Source organism: Trachemys scripta, chromosome 2 (genome assembly GCF_013100865.1).
Source record: "Trachemys scripta elegans isolate TJP31775 chromosome 2, CAS_Tse_1.0, whole genome shotgun sequence".
Lineage (NCBI taxonomy): Eukaryota > Metazoa > Chordata > Testudines > Emydidae > Trachemys > Trachemys scripta.
The window spans coordinates 150,747,468-150,764,417 of NC_048299.1; the positions used below are offsets into that span (position 1 = coordinate 150,747,468).

The following is a 16,950-nucleotide window of genomic DNA, read 5'->3' on the forward strand; positions in this document are numbered from 1 at the left end:
TTGTGTAGCATCAAAGCCAGCACTGATGCTCCCTTAATAAACTGCTGCCTCTTCACTAAGCTAGGTGGAAGAGAAACTGCACACTGGGGAGCTTAACGCAGGTCTGGCTTCCAAGGAAAGGTTGGCATGTCTGAGACACAACCAGAGGGTGAGATCTGGGTTCTGTACCCCCCTCACCCCGACTTCCCCATCCTTCCAGAGGGAGAGGCTGGCTCCTAAGGCTAGCATGCCAGCAGGCGTAGGGTTGACTTTTTTTTTTTCTTTTCTTTCTTTCTTTCTTCCTGTGCATAAAGCACTGCCTTGGGCAGATGCTGAAGTGGGTCTTAACTGATGGGAGGTGGAAGCAGATGTGCACATCAAGTGGGCAGAAGATAAGTGCCCCTTGCTGGGAGGGGACCAGCAAAGGAATAACTGACCCTTTGTACAGAGAGGGAATGGGCAGCCCCATCCTGCCCTTGCCCACCTCCTAGGTCTCAGTGGTTAAATCATGCTGCCAAAGCACATAAACAGGATTGTTGCCCTCAGAGCTCCCTGACTCCATTCTAGCAGTCACCAGCAACATTAAAGCTAATGACCTGATCCAACAAGCAGGGAAACCAATGGAAAGGCTCCCCCTGAATGCATGGCTGCTGGATCAGACCCAAATTCCTCATTACCTATCACCTCCCTTGTCAGTTATTGCTCGGGTGTAGCCCAGCCTTGTGGAGGTGGACATAACTCATAGCAGTGGAACTGGCCCTCTGCTCCAGGTGGGGCATTGAGTGTAAAATGCACACTGTTCTGCAACTGTCCCTGCCCTCTGGTGGGGAGCAGAGTAACCCCACCTAAATGTTTTTATTAAAAAAAACCTCAAGACACCTGTATATGAAACTAACATCCTCCAAAGCTGCTGTGTAGGACAGCTCTTCCTTTAACACCTGCTAGGAAGGGCCATAACAGGTTGCTAACTCCCCCTTTCAGAGAGAGATGACCCTGCCAAAGCGCACACATTCTCTCCCTTTGCCTTGTTCCCGACTCCAGGCCATGAGGCACCACACTCAGTTGGAGAGGGCACCAGACTAGAGGCTGGCTCCTTAATACAGAGTTTTATGCCTGATTTGGATTCAGCATATGGCTGAGGGCAAATCACTGCTCTGGCCTTCATAGATGGAACCTGCTAAATAGTATTACACAGCCCTCGAGCAAAACTCCTGCTGACTTCAATGGGAACTTTGCCTGTGTGAGGTTGATTGACGGCTCTGCTGTTAAACCATTTCATGTGAGTGGTGGAGCTCACGTACCCTGCCTTAAACATCCTCCAACCAGCCCGTGGCTTGGGGGGGGGGGTGTTTGGCTCAGTGGGGGCATGGGAGCAATCAGTCAGGACAGATTCACAGTGGCAGGCAGGCCCTGCCTTCCCAAGCAGCACCTGCTTCCTTCCAAACACACAGGGACCATGCTGGTCTTTAAAATACCATTTATTACAACGGAGCCTTCAAAACCAATGGGAGTTGGGGCTGTGTGTGTGTGTGAGGGGTCTTTAAAAAAGAAGTCGGAGGCTGGAGTCCCACATGGCTGCAGAAGCAGCCTGTCCGAAAACAGTCCTCCGGCTAGGCCACTTCTCAGCTCATCCTCCCCAGCTCTCCACCTGGCCCTGGCTAAACCCACAGCCTCGGTACAGAATCACAGCAGACCCCAGCTGGGATTGTTAAATGCAAGATCCTCCCGTGAGAGCTCACTAGGCAGGAAGGAAGGCAGAGGACTGGGGTGGGGTTCTCAGTCAGTAGAGGAGCTGGCTGCTTTGTGAATATACTCTCCACCTGCAGCAAAGGGAGACTGATTCCTAGGCTGAATCTGCTTAGGTGTCCATGGGGCTTTCCTGGAAGGTTGTACAGGCTTAGGCTGGTCCTGGGAGATGCATCCTGCCTAAGCAAATGTTCCAGAGGCCAGAGCCAGGCAGGTAAGTGCAAAGAGAGACAGGCTGCTCCCTGTCAAACGAGCCCCAGTGGAAATCTCAGGGCATGTTCCTGCTGCGGTTTGAAATGTCCCAGGGGTGAGGAGGAGAGAGTCGCCATCGGACAAAACAAGACACAACCTCCAGTTAAACAAAAGTAGAACCCGAAGGAATTTCATTTTTCTCCTTGTAGAATATTGTTTTTAAAACAAAAGAAAGCTCACGCTCCGGTAACTGTGAGGTTCTCCTGCTGATGAGTCTCTGCAAAGCCTTTGGCGTGCCAGCAACCCCTCTGTGGGGGCCTGCTCTAACAACCACCCTGTCCTTGTCTCCAGCCAGAGCAACTACAGCAGAGATCATGACCCTGGACAACTCCTAAGGGGATCCAGGGACTCAAGGTTCTGAGCCCCCCTGTATGGTATGTGCCCACTCTACCAAGGACTCTCTTCCCACATTCTCCACTGAAGGACTTAACGGGTGGTGTCTACTCCAAGCCTGGTGGACCAGATGCTGGTACGGGTCAGTCGGCTGCCGCTTTCTCACAGGGACACTGGAGCGAGGGCAAGGGGGCTGTCAAACCACAGCCGAGGAGGAGGACGACGACGAAGAGGAGGAGGAGGAGGCTGTGGCTGCTGATGAGGAAGGGGAGGCAGAAGGGGAGGAGGAGGTATTCCAGAAAAGCCACCTTCTCTTGGGCTGCCGTTTCTGGTGGAGGTAGTCTTCCTTCTCGCGCTCCTTCTTGGCCCGCTGGTAGTGATCCTCTTCCTTCAGGTACCAGACCGGTGGCCAGCGGTGCTTCTCAAAGTACTCCTGGTTCTCTGAAGGGGGAGGGGGAGACAGCACAGGGACATGTTAACAACACAACCAGAGGAGGTGGCATCCCACCAAGCCCTGCAGTGGCAAGTGCACACAGCACTGAGCTCACTACCCCTTCCCAGGATACAGGCCTCTCTGGGCTACCCCAACCTGGGCCTCTTAGGGCTGACCCCACTGTCCCTCCCTGCTGTACTCCACTCTGCTGGTGAGTGATGTGGAGGGCAGTAGCTAGCACTGACCTGCTGACATGGCCTTCATATCCCGGGGAAACTTCCGACAGACGTTGTTGTAGTTAGTGCAGATGTGATGAAGGCACCAGTCTGCAAGCTGGTATGCGCAGTGGAACTGGAAGAGAGAGAGACCATTATGAGCACCAGCGCAATACCTGCAAGGGGATATCACCTGCCTTACAAACTACTGCCACTGCAGTGCAGCCACCTCTGGGGCAGAAGTCAGTGTCATTTATCAATGCACGGCTAACCGCAGAGCCCTTTAGAGAAGTGGAGGAGGATATGGTATCCCACTGGAAATGTGACAGGCAGTTACCCACGCTGGAATTTGGACACCCTGCATTAGGGTTTTCTATGACCACAAGAGGTCAGGATGTTGCTTTCACATCCTGTTTGAAAGGCGGCAGTGGGAGCCATTGGATTCCGTACTGATGGAAGAGTTCCACCAGCACCACTTCGTGCACAGTCCAGTGTCCCTATAGGTCTCCCATCCAGCCGGCGACCCAACCTAGCCCTGTGGTAGCGTGCAAGACTTGATGGGCTCATAGCGGGGCATGAAGTTACTGCTTGCAAAAGCTCTGTCTAGCACCACTCCATCGTCCTTGCCTTTCCTTCCTTGAGTTCTCATCCCCCTGTGAATGCAGCAAGAGCCATAACCAGCGGGCCATGAAAAGCCACAGGGCAGCCTTGGAACTACCCAGAAATGAGCAACTCCTACCTGCGCCAATTCCAGGAACACGAGGACGTCCCCATCGATATCCACCAACATCTGCGATGCTTCCATCAGGCCTGCCACCATGTACTGCTCTGTAACACACACAGGGGGATTAGGGGGCGTCTCCCACCACTGCTCTGTGACACAAACGCTATCATCAGAGGGCTTATCCTGGCTATGCACCTAGTGCGGACAAATAACTCCAGCTGGTCGGAACATTCATGACTAACGGGATTTTAGTCTAAATGTGCTGTTTTGTCGAAGACAAAATGTTTCACGGAGATGTCTCTATTGTGACATTTTTTTTACTTGCAGGTTGCTGAGATTCAGGGCTCATCTACCCGGGGACACATAGATTTAGTGCATGGCAAACGGGTGTAAATCTACAGTGCACTAGCTTGCCATGAGCTAACTGGCGGGGTGGAGCCTGCAGCTGGGTACTGTTTGAAACAGCAGTAGGTCAAAGCACGCTATGGATCTTCTAGTGCGTGGCAAACCAGAGCACTGTAGATTCACACACAGACATCCCCAGCTTGCTTTGCACTAAGTCTCCCTATAACAAATCCTCAAGGCAGACTCTGACCAGAGAGAGAGTGCAAGCTCCAAACTGAAAACCTGACCGTTTCAATCTGAAAACAGACATTTTGACCCAATTTCATTGGGTGAAAATGTTCAGAAGGTTTGGGGGGGTTGTTTCAATGTGGAATGAAAACAGATCTTGAAGCCTCAGAAGTTGTTAGAAAATGGACCTGTCATCTTCTGGCCACTGCCAACACCCCAAGCCATCAGACACCTGTTATCCTCTGGCCAGCTCTACAGACAACACACCACACCACTGGATCCATGTTGAACTCCATGAGTTCTAACACCACCTCCCCACAGCACCTGTGTCACACTCTAGCCGGCTCTAGAGCCAACACCCCAAACCACCAGACCCATGTCATCCTCTGGCCCATTCGACAGACAACCACTCAGGCAATGGGACCTGCGTTGCCCTCTGGCTGGCTTTACTGCCAGCACCAAGCCACTGGATCTGTGTGAGACCGGTCAGGGTGACAGATTCAGCAGGGTGCATCGGACATGCTGCAGCTAGTGGGAGACTCGGCACTGAGTTTGTCATGCCTCTGAACAGCAGTGATTCCCCAAGCCAGCCGATGCTCACGGGGTCCAAACTCCCTTATATAAACAAGCGCTGTCAGGCTGTCCTACTGGACTCTGGTTTTTGGGTTCAACCTGCATTGGGATGAACCTTGGAAAGCTGTCAGGAGCACCCCAAAGCCCGTCTCCCTAAGTCACCATCCCTTCCGATGGAGATGGGTGTATGGAGTCCCCGATTAAGGAGGGCCTCTGGGTCCCTTCACTCACTGCTGGAAGAAGGAGCTCCAGATAAAATGGTCACGTCCCAGCTTTCGCTGTCTTCTCCACAGGAGGCAGTGACCCCAGCACCCTCCTCTTCCCCCCCGCCCGATCATTCAGATTCATTTCTAGCTGTAAGCTAGGGTCACAGAACCCCCCTCCCCTTGATTCCTATTTCCTGATTTAGGATGTGGTTGTGGGGGACAAAGCCTGGCTTGCCCTGGGTGCTGCCTGACCACAGGCCCTTCTCGCGTCACCCCAAGTTACCTGTGAGAGCCACCAGGTGCGGCAGACACAGCCGATTGGCCAGGATGATGAGCTTCATGTCGTCGAGGTCCGGGCTGGAGCTGAACTGGCCGGTGTACAGGTACTCGAGAACAGCCCGCATGCAGCTCTTACTGGTGTAAGGGAACACCACCTGTTTAGGAGGGACGTAGACACAGACAGGGTTACCTTTCACAGGGGTCCAGGCTCTGTGCCCTGCCCCACGCTCCCAGTGCTTGGAGAGGCACACACTGCCCCTCCCCAGCCCCCCTGCAGCAGGATTTTGTCTCGTTCAATCACACCTGCCCGGTCTTTCTGTGGCCTGGCTGCACCCACCCCTCCTTGTCCGCACTGGGGATTTCAGCTGTCCGTGGCCAAGCAGGGTAAGCTGCACTGGCGCAAGTGCCCACTGCGCCACCCCCTGAACCGTCCATGTCTGTCTGTACAAGCACCGTTTTCTGACCGACCCTTTGTCTGACTGCATCCCCACCCCCTTTGTCTGAGCTTTTCCTCGTCTCTTCAGACTTCTAGTCCTCAATCAGGCCATGCACAGTGTGGGCAATGGCCCTGAAAAGTGCTTGGGCCTGATTCTCATTTACTCCCTTCCTGTGCTTAGGGAGGAAGAGGGAGGATGGGCTTTCAGCCCCCTTTGCACTTCCTGTATCCTACAGCTGTTCTGGGGCCCTGCCTGGCCCCTTGTGTAAGTCAGAGTGACCCCAAGGCTGCTAGAACACATTTGCTCCCTGTGGGCCTTGGGGAGCAGAGAACAGCCACAGTGCATGGCACTCCGGCCACCCACTCTGCTGGGGGCTGGGAGCAGAGTCCTTCCATGAGTTCTACAGCTGTGCAAGGGGGATCTTGGGGGACCATTCCCACTCACTTCAAGGCTACTTTATGCTGTCAGAGTGGCACAGAGGGACGCATGTGTAATGGAGAGATTTCAGTCTCAGGAACTCTCCTTTGCCCTCCCAAACGTCCCTTTCCCCCTGCCCAGACTCCTCCTGCTCAGGGGAACTTTTCCCTTTGACCCTATCCAGTCACTGCTTGCTGTGAAATCTTGGCTTCCCTCCCCTTCTGCCCCATGGGCCCTGGCTAGAGACAGGAAAAGCACTGAGTCAGTGCAAAAGGCACTCAGGCTTTTTTTCTCTCTCTCTCTTCTTAATGCTGTAGCTCTGGGCCTCTGGGATACCACTACAGCAATGCAGGCAGCGGAAGTGCCTGCTCATCAGAACGGCTGTTCAAGTGCTGCATGGAGCAAGATGCAAGCTGCGTCCCCTTCTCTAGGACTCTCGCCAGCACCGGGCTGGGCTGCAGGGAGGGAGAGGAAGAGAAGGCAAATCCCAACCCTGCCACGGGCATTCGCTGCCGCCCTCCTCACCTCTTGGGTGGAGCTCTCCACAAACGGACCCCCGAACATAGCAGCCATCCAGTCGCAGCTGGAGATGAGCAAGGGTTTGTGGGCACTAATAGCACCGTCGTCCAGGATGAAGGTGACATCTGCAAACAAGCAAAGGGGCGTCCATCAAGGAAGGCGCTCGCAGCCTGTCAACCGCCCCCCCGTCTGTGGGGCAGCCTCAGCCAGCATCCCTGCCCCTCCCTACAAGAAACCCAACAGGGATATAACTTTGAGGCTGCACCTGCAGGTCCAGAAGAGGCAGTCGCTCCGGGGAACAATCCAGGAGCAGCCAAGTCTCTGGACACTACACTCAAAAAGGTTTTCCCATCTCCAGCATCTTTCTCCTTTCTGCCTGTTTGTGAGCATCCTGTGGGAGGGCTTGGAACAAAGCCAGGCGGAACACATACCACCTAGACAAGGCCTTTTAGACACAGTTCTCAGCGTGCTCTACACAGGTATCACGACTCCCATTTTACAGATGGGGAAACAAAGGCACAAAAGGATAAACGCCCGCAAACCAAACCTTGGCAGACCTGAGAGTGGAAGAAGCCACCTTTCTTGGTTCCCTATCCCCAGGACCACACTGTCTTCCCAGAACCCGAGGTCTAATTCAGATGAAATATTGGCTACTTATGTGACCTTGGGGTTTATCTGAATGGAACAACTTCAGCCAGGGTGATGCTGGGACATTTACGTCAAATGTCATAACATCTTATCATGATGTCATGACAAAGCGTGATGACACGGCACCAGAATATCATGGCAACGTCATACTGGGATGTGGTTTCAGAAGCCCTGGAAGGGATCTCAGGACCTAGGAATGTCCCATAAATGGTGGGTTTCCCATCATGAAAGGGGATAATTCTACATAATCCAGAACAAGTGGAAACTAAGTGGCTCGAGCTGCTCTGGTTTAAATAACCAGAGCTGGAAAATTGGCTGGAGGGCAGAAATTTTGCAGGAAACCGGACGCTCAAGCTAGGGCTTTCTGGGAGAAAGAAACTATGGCATCACAATTGCATAAAATCTGCACTGGAAGCTCTCCAGAAGCTGTGGTAAAAGGCTGGGCTGGACAGCCTTGAAGAGTGACAGCCTGTTTATCAGTAGCACATCACCATCCTGGGCAGCCGCACTGGAAGCTGCCCCATTAACGTGCCTCAGCCCTTTTCTGGAGGGAGCATGGCTAAGCCTCAGAGTTCGGTCTCCACGGCCCACTCAGTCCTTTGGGTCCCTTTTCTGAGACTGCTAACAAGGGATCCCATGAGCAGCAGCTGAGATACAGACGCCTATCCAGGAACTGGATTGAGATGCACCTACTTGCTCACAGGCCAGCTAACAGCCATCAGATGGTGTCAACTCTCAATCACGACTGACCCAGACCGGACTCAGGCTCCCCGCACCATACCCAGTCCCCTGAGCCCCAGGCTCCTCCTCACTGGTGAGCGAACCCCCATCACCTGAGCAGTCTAGTCCCCCACAGCTATCACGCCAACAGGGAACTCCCTGGGACATACCAGAGAAAGTCCCCTTGGCCAGGCACTCCTTCACACGGTTGGTCCTCCTGACGTGAAAGGCTTTGGTGATCTCCTGGTTCATGAACGCCTCGTTGTTCAGGATGTTGGCCACCATCATCCTGAGGTCGAAGACCTCCAGCAGCTCAGCGATGTGGGCAATGTGCATGAGGTCCCGCTCATTCTCGTCCAGCTCCCCCGTGTACAGGTACTTGAGCACCGCCCGGAAGGGACCCGACTGGATGGAAGGGTCCATCTTCACCACCACCATGAGCCGGGATTTGTAGGTCAGGGGGTCATCGGCCATCTCCTCCTGGATGCTGACGAAGGCACGGCTCCAGGAGGACAGGATCCTCCCCCGCCTCAGCCCGCGCTGCCCTTTCTCGTAGCTGTTGCCTCGCAGGATCCCATCGCTGGTGGAGGCTCTAAGGCACGGTGGACGCTGGCTGGAGCTGAACTCCTCGGTGCTTTCGCAGATGTCGAAGCTGGCGGCTCGGAGGAGGAAGTCGCGTCCATGGTGCCTCTCCTCCTGGTGCAGCGTCCGCTCGGCGGCGGCGGTGGAGACGGCGGCCCCGGAACTGCCCCCAGCCACCCCCTGCTGGTCCTCCTCACTCAGGTCCATCAGGAACAGGTCGTAGAACTTGGAGGAGGAGGTGGAGAGGTAGATCTTGTGGGCATAGATTTTGATCTTCTCTTGCAGCACTAGGATGACATCTGCACACAGTGGGTCCTCCAGCAGGTGGGCTGGGTGCTCCTCATTGTTTGAAGGGGGGTCTGGGACCATGATGATGGGTGGGGGTGGCTTGGGAGGCAGGAAAGGGGCCTGGAGCAGCGGCCTCTGGACGTTGCGGAGGTGGGACTTCCAGAACTGCAGGTGCCGGCGGGAGATAAGGGCGGCCCGAATGGCGTTGTCAAAGACATCCTTGATGCCGAATTGGGCTACCACGCTGGTCTCATAATAGGGGATGCCCAGCTCCTTGGCCACCTCCCTCCCCTTCTCTGGTGGCAGAATCTCATTGGGTTTGATTGGCCTGGAACAGAGAAGAGTGGGGAACAACAGTAAGAGCTGCTCGGAGAACTAGTGACCTTGGAAACACATAGCAAGGGGACTGTGCAGAGGTATAGCATGGGGGAGCATAAGGCCCTGTGCAGTGGCAAACACAGAATTCCCCCAGGCATAGCAGGCTGCTGGGGCCAGGAACATCATACTCATGGGTCAACCAATGCCACCTTGGCTCTGTCTTCATCTTATTTTTCTCCCCTCCTCGCTATCCTCTATTCCTTCCCTCCTTTCTCCCATTCTTCCTCTCTGCCTCCCATCTCCCTCTCTGTTCCTCTTACACAGACGTGCCCCAAAGAGAATTGCTCTGTATTGCAGATTTCACAGCCTGGGTCCATCTGGAGGATGTTGCTGCCTCGTCTCTCTGCAACCAGTCGTCTGCTCCCTGGTAACCAATACATGTCCCCTTGGGCTTGCCCTGACATCCCTCGCATCCTGTACGCAGCTTTATCCCAATCTCTACCTGGCCAAGGGTCGTCTGGCTCGATTGACTGCTTCCAGGTCAGCATAGCGAAGGTCAAGCTGGCAGCCCACCAGGATGACAGGTGCTCGGGGGCAGAAGTGCTTGATCTCTGGGTACCACATGGTCTTAACATGGTGCAGGGAGTTCGGGTTAGCAATGGAGAAGCATAAAACCACGACATCAGACCTGAGAGTGGAGAAGAGGCAGGGTTCCGTTACGATTCTGTCCCCCAGGGACCATGCACTCATCCCATCAGAAGTCAGGCATATACACCTCCCTGCACAGGTGCATCAGTGCAAGGCAGACTCCCTGCATAAGGGATCAGCACTAGGAGGAAACTCTGGTTCCCTGCATGGTGTTGACCTGTAAACCCAGACCTGAGCTTAGGGTGCAAGATTAAATTATATATCCTGTGCTTTAAAATAGTGAAACAGCAGCTATTAGAGCTGTAATGCAAAACATGCAAGTAGAGAAACATCAGAATCTGGATAACCACTAAGGCAGGCTTGGCCATAAGCTGAGGCATTGTGGGCTTGTTAGTAGTTTTGATAGTCTAGCCAGGAGATAGCAAGACTGCTTAATGTAAGGTTAGAAGATTTAGCAACATCTTGCAATATGTAGCTTGTGCTGAAAAGTACACCACAGAAGGTTGAAGGAATGGATTTCTAGGGATGTTTGGGGGTATATGTAACCATGGAAACACTGGGACATTAATTGACGTAACCGAGGTATTAACTGCGGGAAGTTGAATTATGGCTAGCCGGAATATCACTCATGGGCAGGGGCTGAAACCTGATCAAATATGGTCCCGGACACATGTGGAATGAAACAGGAAAATGTGTATAAAAGATGATCAGACCAAGCCCCACTTGGGACATCAGGGATGACCATGGCGGAAGCCTGAGTATGAACGAGTTGTCTTGTGGTGACCTCTCCTTACTTTTTCTTTTATTCTTGCTGGTACCAGTCTCCAGAGGTTGCATGTATGTCAACATTTGGAGACTGCTTTATTTTGTGCCAGCTTAAGGCTATAAGTATGCATGATCCGGAGGTGGGGGTTGTTATATTTATCTTGCTTTATTTCATTTTTCTATGATTTCAGCGATAGAGGTCTGTATTAAATAAACTTTGTGGGTGTGTTTCACCAACCTCAAACTCAATAAAATGTGAACTATTACTGACTTGTACATTTGCACCCTAAACTTATCTACGGCTAAAAGGGGAGCCAGTCTCTCCCGCCACCCCGCGAGTGCAATGCACGCTCCCTGTATGGAAGCCAGCCCTCCACCCCCGTTCGTGGTGCAATGCACCCCCCCTCCCCCGCACAGGAACTAGCCTCCCCTTCCCCAGGGGCGCAATGCACATTCCTGGCATGGAAGCCAGCCCTCCTTCCCCACCTGCCCTTTCATGCATTTTCTCCTTCTAGTTCCTAGGCCCACAGGAAAGACCAGTTTGCCACCTTACCTTCCGTAAGCGAAGCGTCTATCTTTGTGATGGTCCCCAAAAGTATCCCAGAGTCGCAAGGACACACTGACATCATCCACCACATCCCGGGAGCGCTCCAGCACCTGAGGGAACAGAAAAGGTCAGCTGCCTTCCGGGGCAGGGTGTAGAATTAGCTAGCTCCCCTCTCCCCTGGAGGTAGGACATTAAAGGGGAGTTAATGACACTGCTGACCCCAGACAGGGGAAGAATGCCCTGGGCTGAGCCTCTACTTGGCTTGGGAGGGTGGACTGCAATCATGATAGTGCCCTGCCCTGTTGGACAGCCCGTCTGCACCATGTTCCAAGAGAGGGGTGTCCTGTGACAGCTACGGTCCCCCCAGCCCCATCAGCACCAGTCCCGCCCGCGAGGCAGATGTCACTCACCTCCTGGCAAACACGATACTGGTCAATGGCCCAGACTGTGGGCACGTGGGTGGCGAGAAGCTGGTACTGGGTCAGCGTGGCATTGCAGGCGCGGGCGCAAATGAGCCGGGTCTTGCCCACCGCGTTGTCCCCAACCACGACGCACTTGATAGTTTCTACGTTTGGCCTCTCATAATCCATGTCAGAATCCATTAATTGGGACCTGGGGAGAAAGCAAGGGAGAGGGGCCAGCAGAGATGCTGAGTCAATTCTCCAGACCTGTTTGCAAGGCAGCTTTGGGTGCCGCAACAAGCCAGCCTATGCCTCCTTTGCTCCCAAGAAAGCCCTTGGACTAATCCGCAGGAGGGAGGTCCTGCTATCCCAGAGAGCAAGAGGGCCCATGTGGGGGGCTCCTGATCAACATGGGCCCCTTCCCACATAGCCACCGGGCACACACAGGGGGCTCCTGGTTCTCCTCAAGATGGGCTCCCTCTCCAGAGAGCCAATGAGCCACAGTAGGGTGGACCCCCACTCTCCACAGAGAGCCGCCAGCTGGCCAAGTGGGAGGGAGTCCTCTCTTCCCCCAGAGAGGCCAGCCACCCCCACCTCACCCATACAAACTCCGTAGGCAGGAAGCAGCCACCCTACTCATCCCGGTGGGAAAAGATTTCCCAAGCAGAGTCCGCCTGGGGCCATGGCAAACCCCAGGGAAGATAGTCAATAAACAAGCACGGTCAACTGGGACCTAGAACGTGGCCACCACCCAGGGCGAGGCCCGGGGCTGGGATCTCCTGGGAGCACCCAACCTAGGGAACCTTGCACCTGCGGAAACCACCGAGCGGGGGGGATGGGGCAGAGGGGATTTGCAACTCACTCTGCAGGTGCTCAGAGCCGGGGAAGGGGGGATCTGGGAAACGGCACTGCTCGCTTGGGCAAGAAACAGTGCCTGGGAATGCACCCGGGAATGGGCATCCTCCAGGCTGCTTCACCTCCGCTCCTGCCATACTCACACGGGCCGATTTAAAGGGAATCCTGCATAGTCTGTGTCCCTCCCAGAGAACCTTCCCATGGAGGGGGCAGCTGCCAGGCCGTCAGAGTCGCTCCGTCTCTCACACACCCAGAGTCATTTCTCCTAGCAGGGAACCTCGTCCAGGCTCCTCATGAGCTTCTCCCCCCTTCCTCACATCCCTGACGGCCCCAGCCACCCTGAGCTGCAGAGACCTTGGCCGGCTGCTTCCCCCGCTCTCCCAATGAGAGCCAAGTGAGGACCATGCCACCCAAAGCAGCTCTGAGCAGAGAACAATAAACAACAGCCCTTGGAAGGGGAACGGAGCCAAGGCAGCTCCCCACCCCTTCTCAACATGCACTCCAGGCAGATTCCCTGTAAAATTTAATGGGTTCCTGGAAGCATGCACTGCTCTGCCTCTGATAAGACACGTGTCCTGTCTGTTTGCTTGGACTCTCCTCCCTCCCCCGTCTCCCCAGCCCAGGCTCATGCTTGTTCATGTGAGAGAGATTTTTTTTCCCCATTCCTCCCTTCCCAGCATTAGCTAACGAAGCTTCCAGATCCACCTGAGCGAACACATCCTCTCTCTCCTCCCACCCCGCCAGATGTCTCCCTCCAACACACACACACACAAACAAACAGGGCTGGCTGCTCCTCCTCTTGCCTGCACCGCAACTGGAATAACTGGTACCAGGGACACCTCAGCCCCCGTGTTCCCATTTGGCTCAAACCGGACAAGACGGCCAGAGCAAAGTTCAAGACTGCCTGAGGGGATTTTTCCTCTTCCTACATAGAGTGGTGCTGGCTTTTTAAAAGGAACACCTTTGTGTTCCTGAAGGCTCAGCAGTGACTGGCAGGGCACGGCTGTGGGGAAGCTGGGGTCCTGCGCAGCATGCCCAGCTCACGCTGCTAGCATTCCAGCTGGTGCTTCTGGGGCACGGCTGGGAGAATGTTTGCACTGCTGGAGTTGTAGCTGGGCACTGAGAGGCCAATGCTTCAAGCCAGCTCTCAGCAGCTCTAGGCACACTCGGTCATGCTTTGCCAGCGCTGAAATGGAAATGTAGTGAGCAGGAGTCTAGAGCAAACAGAATTAACTCATGGCAGCTTAAACCAGGGATTTACAAGGCTTCTGTGGGGAGGAAAGAGGGGGAAAGAGCTTCTCTTTGTAACAACAAACCCAAGTTGCCCAGCTTTGAACTCTCTCTCGAGCAGCATTACCTCTAGGCACAGGCCTTCTGAGGTGCTGTGTACATAAACCAGCCCACAGGCACGCAGAGCTAATACCAAGGTAACGATAGCAACGGAGAGCTGCGGAAGAGGATGTGAATGCAGCTCTCAGTAGCCTAAGCTAAAAGTACAAAAGGGACTTTCTAATGACACCATCCCTGCCCAACTCCCCAGGAGTCCCATTCTGGCAGAGGTTGAGCACCCTTCACTTGCAGGGGCTCAGCATCTAGCAGGATCAGGCCCCAAGTTTTGTGGGTTCAGGCCAGCTGATGGGGAAACCAGCATGTCCCAGGGCAAAAATTATTTTAACTGAGGTGCTCAGATCCTGCAGATCTCTGCTAATTGCAATGCCAGGAAAGAAAAGGAGCTTTAGGTAGATGCTCAGATACTGTGGCGATGGGCACAACGCATAGACATTAGACAAATGAATTTTTTTTTAAAGCAGCCATAAGGAATCCTGCCCGAGCACTCTCCCTTCTCTGCCCAAGCCACAGGCTCCCCCTAGCACCCTACATGGTTCAGCCCTAGAAGGAGAGAGAAGTGGGAGTAGTAAGCTCTTCGGAAGGCCTCTAAAATGTATAACTACAACTTCCCAGTGCCCCCAAAGTGCCCATCAGTTAAAACAAGAAGCAAATTGCAGAGCAGAGCCAGAATTTTGGGTGACATGAGGTCCACTTGGAAGGTGGACCGCTGTGCACCTCGAGATCGCCTGGAGGGCTTTGGTTCAGTGGCATATGTCTTGGCACTAGCCCCTGTGCAGTAAGTTCGGAGCCCATTTGTCTAAGCACAGGTTAATTTTTAACTCAGGCCCCCATGGTAGAAACGTAGGAAGTTAAAAAAATGCCAACAAGAGCAGGCTTCAGCATCCGTGCAAAGAAATGCAGGCGATGGGAGAGGCAAAGGATGGCACAAAATGAAGGAGATGTGAAACTCTTGCCACACACACCAGCTGCTCTGTGTGTGTGTGTGGCAAATCAGTACCCACGTGACACTTCACCCTGCCAGAGACACATTTCATTATCACTGTTACATCTACCTCCTACAATCCAATGTCCCAGCTCCTCATGCCCCTCTTCCGTGTCCACACCAGGAACTGATCCAACTCCCATTGAGGTAAATGGAATGAGATGGATCAAGCCCTGAGATTGTGGTACAGACTCCCACTCCATATGCCCCCCCCCCAGTCATAACCCCATCTCAATCCTTCTCGTCTCTCCCCCAGCATCTGCTTCGTTCCCTCTCCTGATCCACCCTTAAACCCTAAATCACCCCATAAACCCTCTCTCAGCCATTCCTCTCTGCCCCGTCTCCAGTGCAACCCCTTATTCCCTTGCCCGCAATGCACCCCATAAGTATGTCTCCCTGATCCAAACGTTCACCCCCCCTCCCCTTATCCCTTCTCTGGATCCCCCTCCCAATGCACCGAATCCACCCCCTTTACCTCCCAAGGAGAACAGAGATTTGTTCATTTTCACCAGCCCCAGTCTCTGGTTACCAAGGAAACTAAAGAATCACCCCAGGGAGCCCAGTGTGTTTCCTAGCAACTCTCAGGCTAAAAATCCTCCATCCCGCATCTTGTAACATAAAGAGGGACACACACACACACACACACACACACACGCTCTCTCTCTCTCGCTCGCTCTCTCTCTGTGTTAAACAGAAAGAATGCAACAAAAATAGAATGGTCTCGTGAATGCAGCACCTACTACTGGGAACCTTCTAAGCCACTGGAAAAGGCGGGCAGGTGAAATCTGAGCATCTCCACCAAAAGATGATCAGAAGAGAAACTAGTTGCCAAGAATCTTGCAGGCTAAGGCCGTGCACAATATTATTTGTAACAGTAGGCATAATAATTGCAATGCAGAAGGAAATGAAAATCTAAACACAGGGCACAGTGCAAACAAAGCGGAGACAAAACACAAATATATTGGAAAGGCTCTTGCAAATCAAGCACAAATAAACTGTAACCATAGTAAAAAAAAAAAAAAGCAATAATAAAATGCAAGTAGGTTGCAAAGATTCTGCACAAACACACACAACCCCAAACAGTCACAAAACGCATCTACATTGCAACGATATTAGGAATCGGAACTAAAAGGCAAGCCTAAGCCTAACTCTACTGCCGAGACTTATGCAATGAAATCTAATCGGCACGAAGGACACCCGCGTCAGTGCAATCCAACCAGGGGCATCGCAAGAAACTCGGCATTTGCCGATGCAGCCTCCCCGGAGCTGCACCTTCAGCAGCAGCAGCGCAAAACACAACCCCCAGCAACTCCATTCAAGGGTTTGGGGCCGGGCCACTTTCCCTGCTAAGCCCGGGCCGGAGTTACTAGGATGCTAGGGAGGGAGCGGGCGGAGCAGATGTCACGGAGCTCGGTTACTTACACCAACACATAGGGGGGAATTTCCAGCGGACAGAATGAAGCGCTCCCCGGGAGACATGTCCATGGTCAGAAGCGCGCGGCCCCGATCCTGGCTAAACTCGGCGGCTCAGCTGCTCCCACCCGCCGGTCCGTACCGGCACCAGAGAGGATGCAGGCCCGTGCTCTGCATCTGCAGCCATTGCCTCCTCCTCAGCAGCATCCTCCCGGCCCTGCGCGCAGTAGCATGGGAAGGCGGCCGGGCTCCTCTCTCGCCCACCTGCCCGGCAGGGCCCTGCTCCCAGCTGGGGTTGCCCCAAGGAACGCTCCGGGCTGCGGTGTCGCTGAGCCCGCGGGCGCTGCAGTTCCCGGCACGGCTCGCCCACCTCCCTCTTTTCATTCACAAAAACAAGAACCAGCCACAGGCCCCGCCTCTCTCTCCCCCCGGCTGCCCATTGGCTGAGAAGGGGAGCAGGGGCACTTCCTGTGCCAGGCCGGCCTGGGCAGAGGCAGATCAGCCAACGGGTGCGGAGTGGGGAGGAGACAGCGCAGGTGCCCTGAATCTGGGGGGAGTTCGTGGTGCTCTGCCTTTGCTTCTACCACTCTCCCTGTCTATTCTGCACCCCTCCCCGTGCACCTCTTCCCTTCCCTCCGTCCCCTGCACCCCTCCCCCTGCACCTCTTCCCCTCCCTCTGTCCCCTGCACCTCTTCCCTTCCCTCCATCCCCTGCACCCCCTCTCCCTGCACCTCTTCCCTTCCCTCC

At 54.2% G+C, this 16,950-nt stretch overlaps 1 protein-coding gene across 7 annotated transcripts in view; it reads right to left on the reverse strand.

The window, feature by feature from the left end:
- Positions 1-1,484: 1,484 nt before the first annotated feature.
- The window catches only part of RHOBTB2 (Rho related BTB domain containing 2), a 32,250-nt gene continuing 16,784 nt past the window's right edge, over positions 1,485-16,950 (reverse strand). For 5 of the 7 annotated variants that reach the window (XM_034761852.1, XM_034761851.1, XM_034761850.1 and 2 more), the window contains 9 exons: positions 11,613-11,814; positions 11,209-11,312; positions 9,745-9,930; positions 8,225-9,252; positions 6,693-6,811; positions 5,318-5,468; positions 3,698-3,786; positions 2,989-3,094; positions 1,485-2,751 (listed from right to left, as the gene is read on the reverse strand). In XM_034761852.1, coding sequence (XP_034617743.1) covers positions 2,507-2,751; positions 2,989-3,094; positions 3,698-3,786; positions 5,318-5,468; positions 6,693-6,811; positions 8,225-9,252; positions 9,745-9,930; positions 11,209-11,312; positions 11,613-11,814 — 2,230 coding nt within the window. In that variant the 3' untranslated portion in view covers positions 1,485-2,506. Of the gene's footprint in view, positions 2,752-2,988; positions 3,095-3,697; positions 3,787-5,317; positions 5,469-6,692; positions 6,812-8,224; positions 9,253-9,744; positions 9,931-11,208; positions 11,313-11,612; positions 11,815-12,601; positions 14,978-16,212; positions 16,605-16,950 lie in introns of those variants that run through there. The other 2 variants (XM_034761855.1, XM_034761853.1) reach the window with 2 other exon arrangements.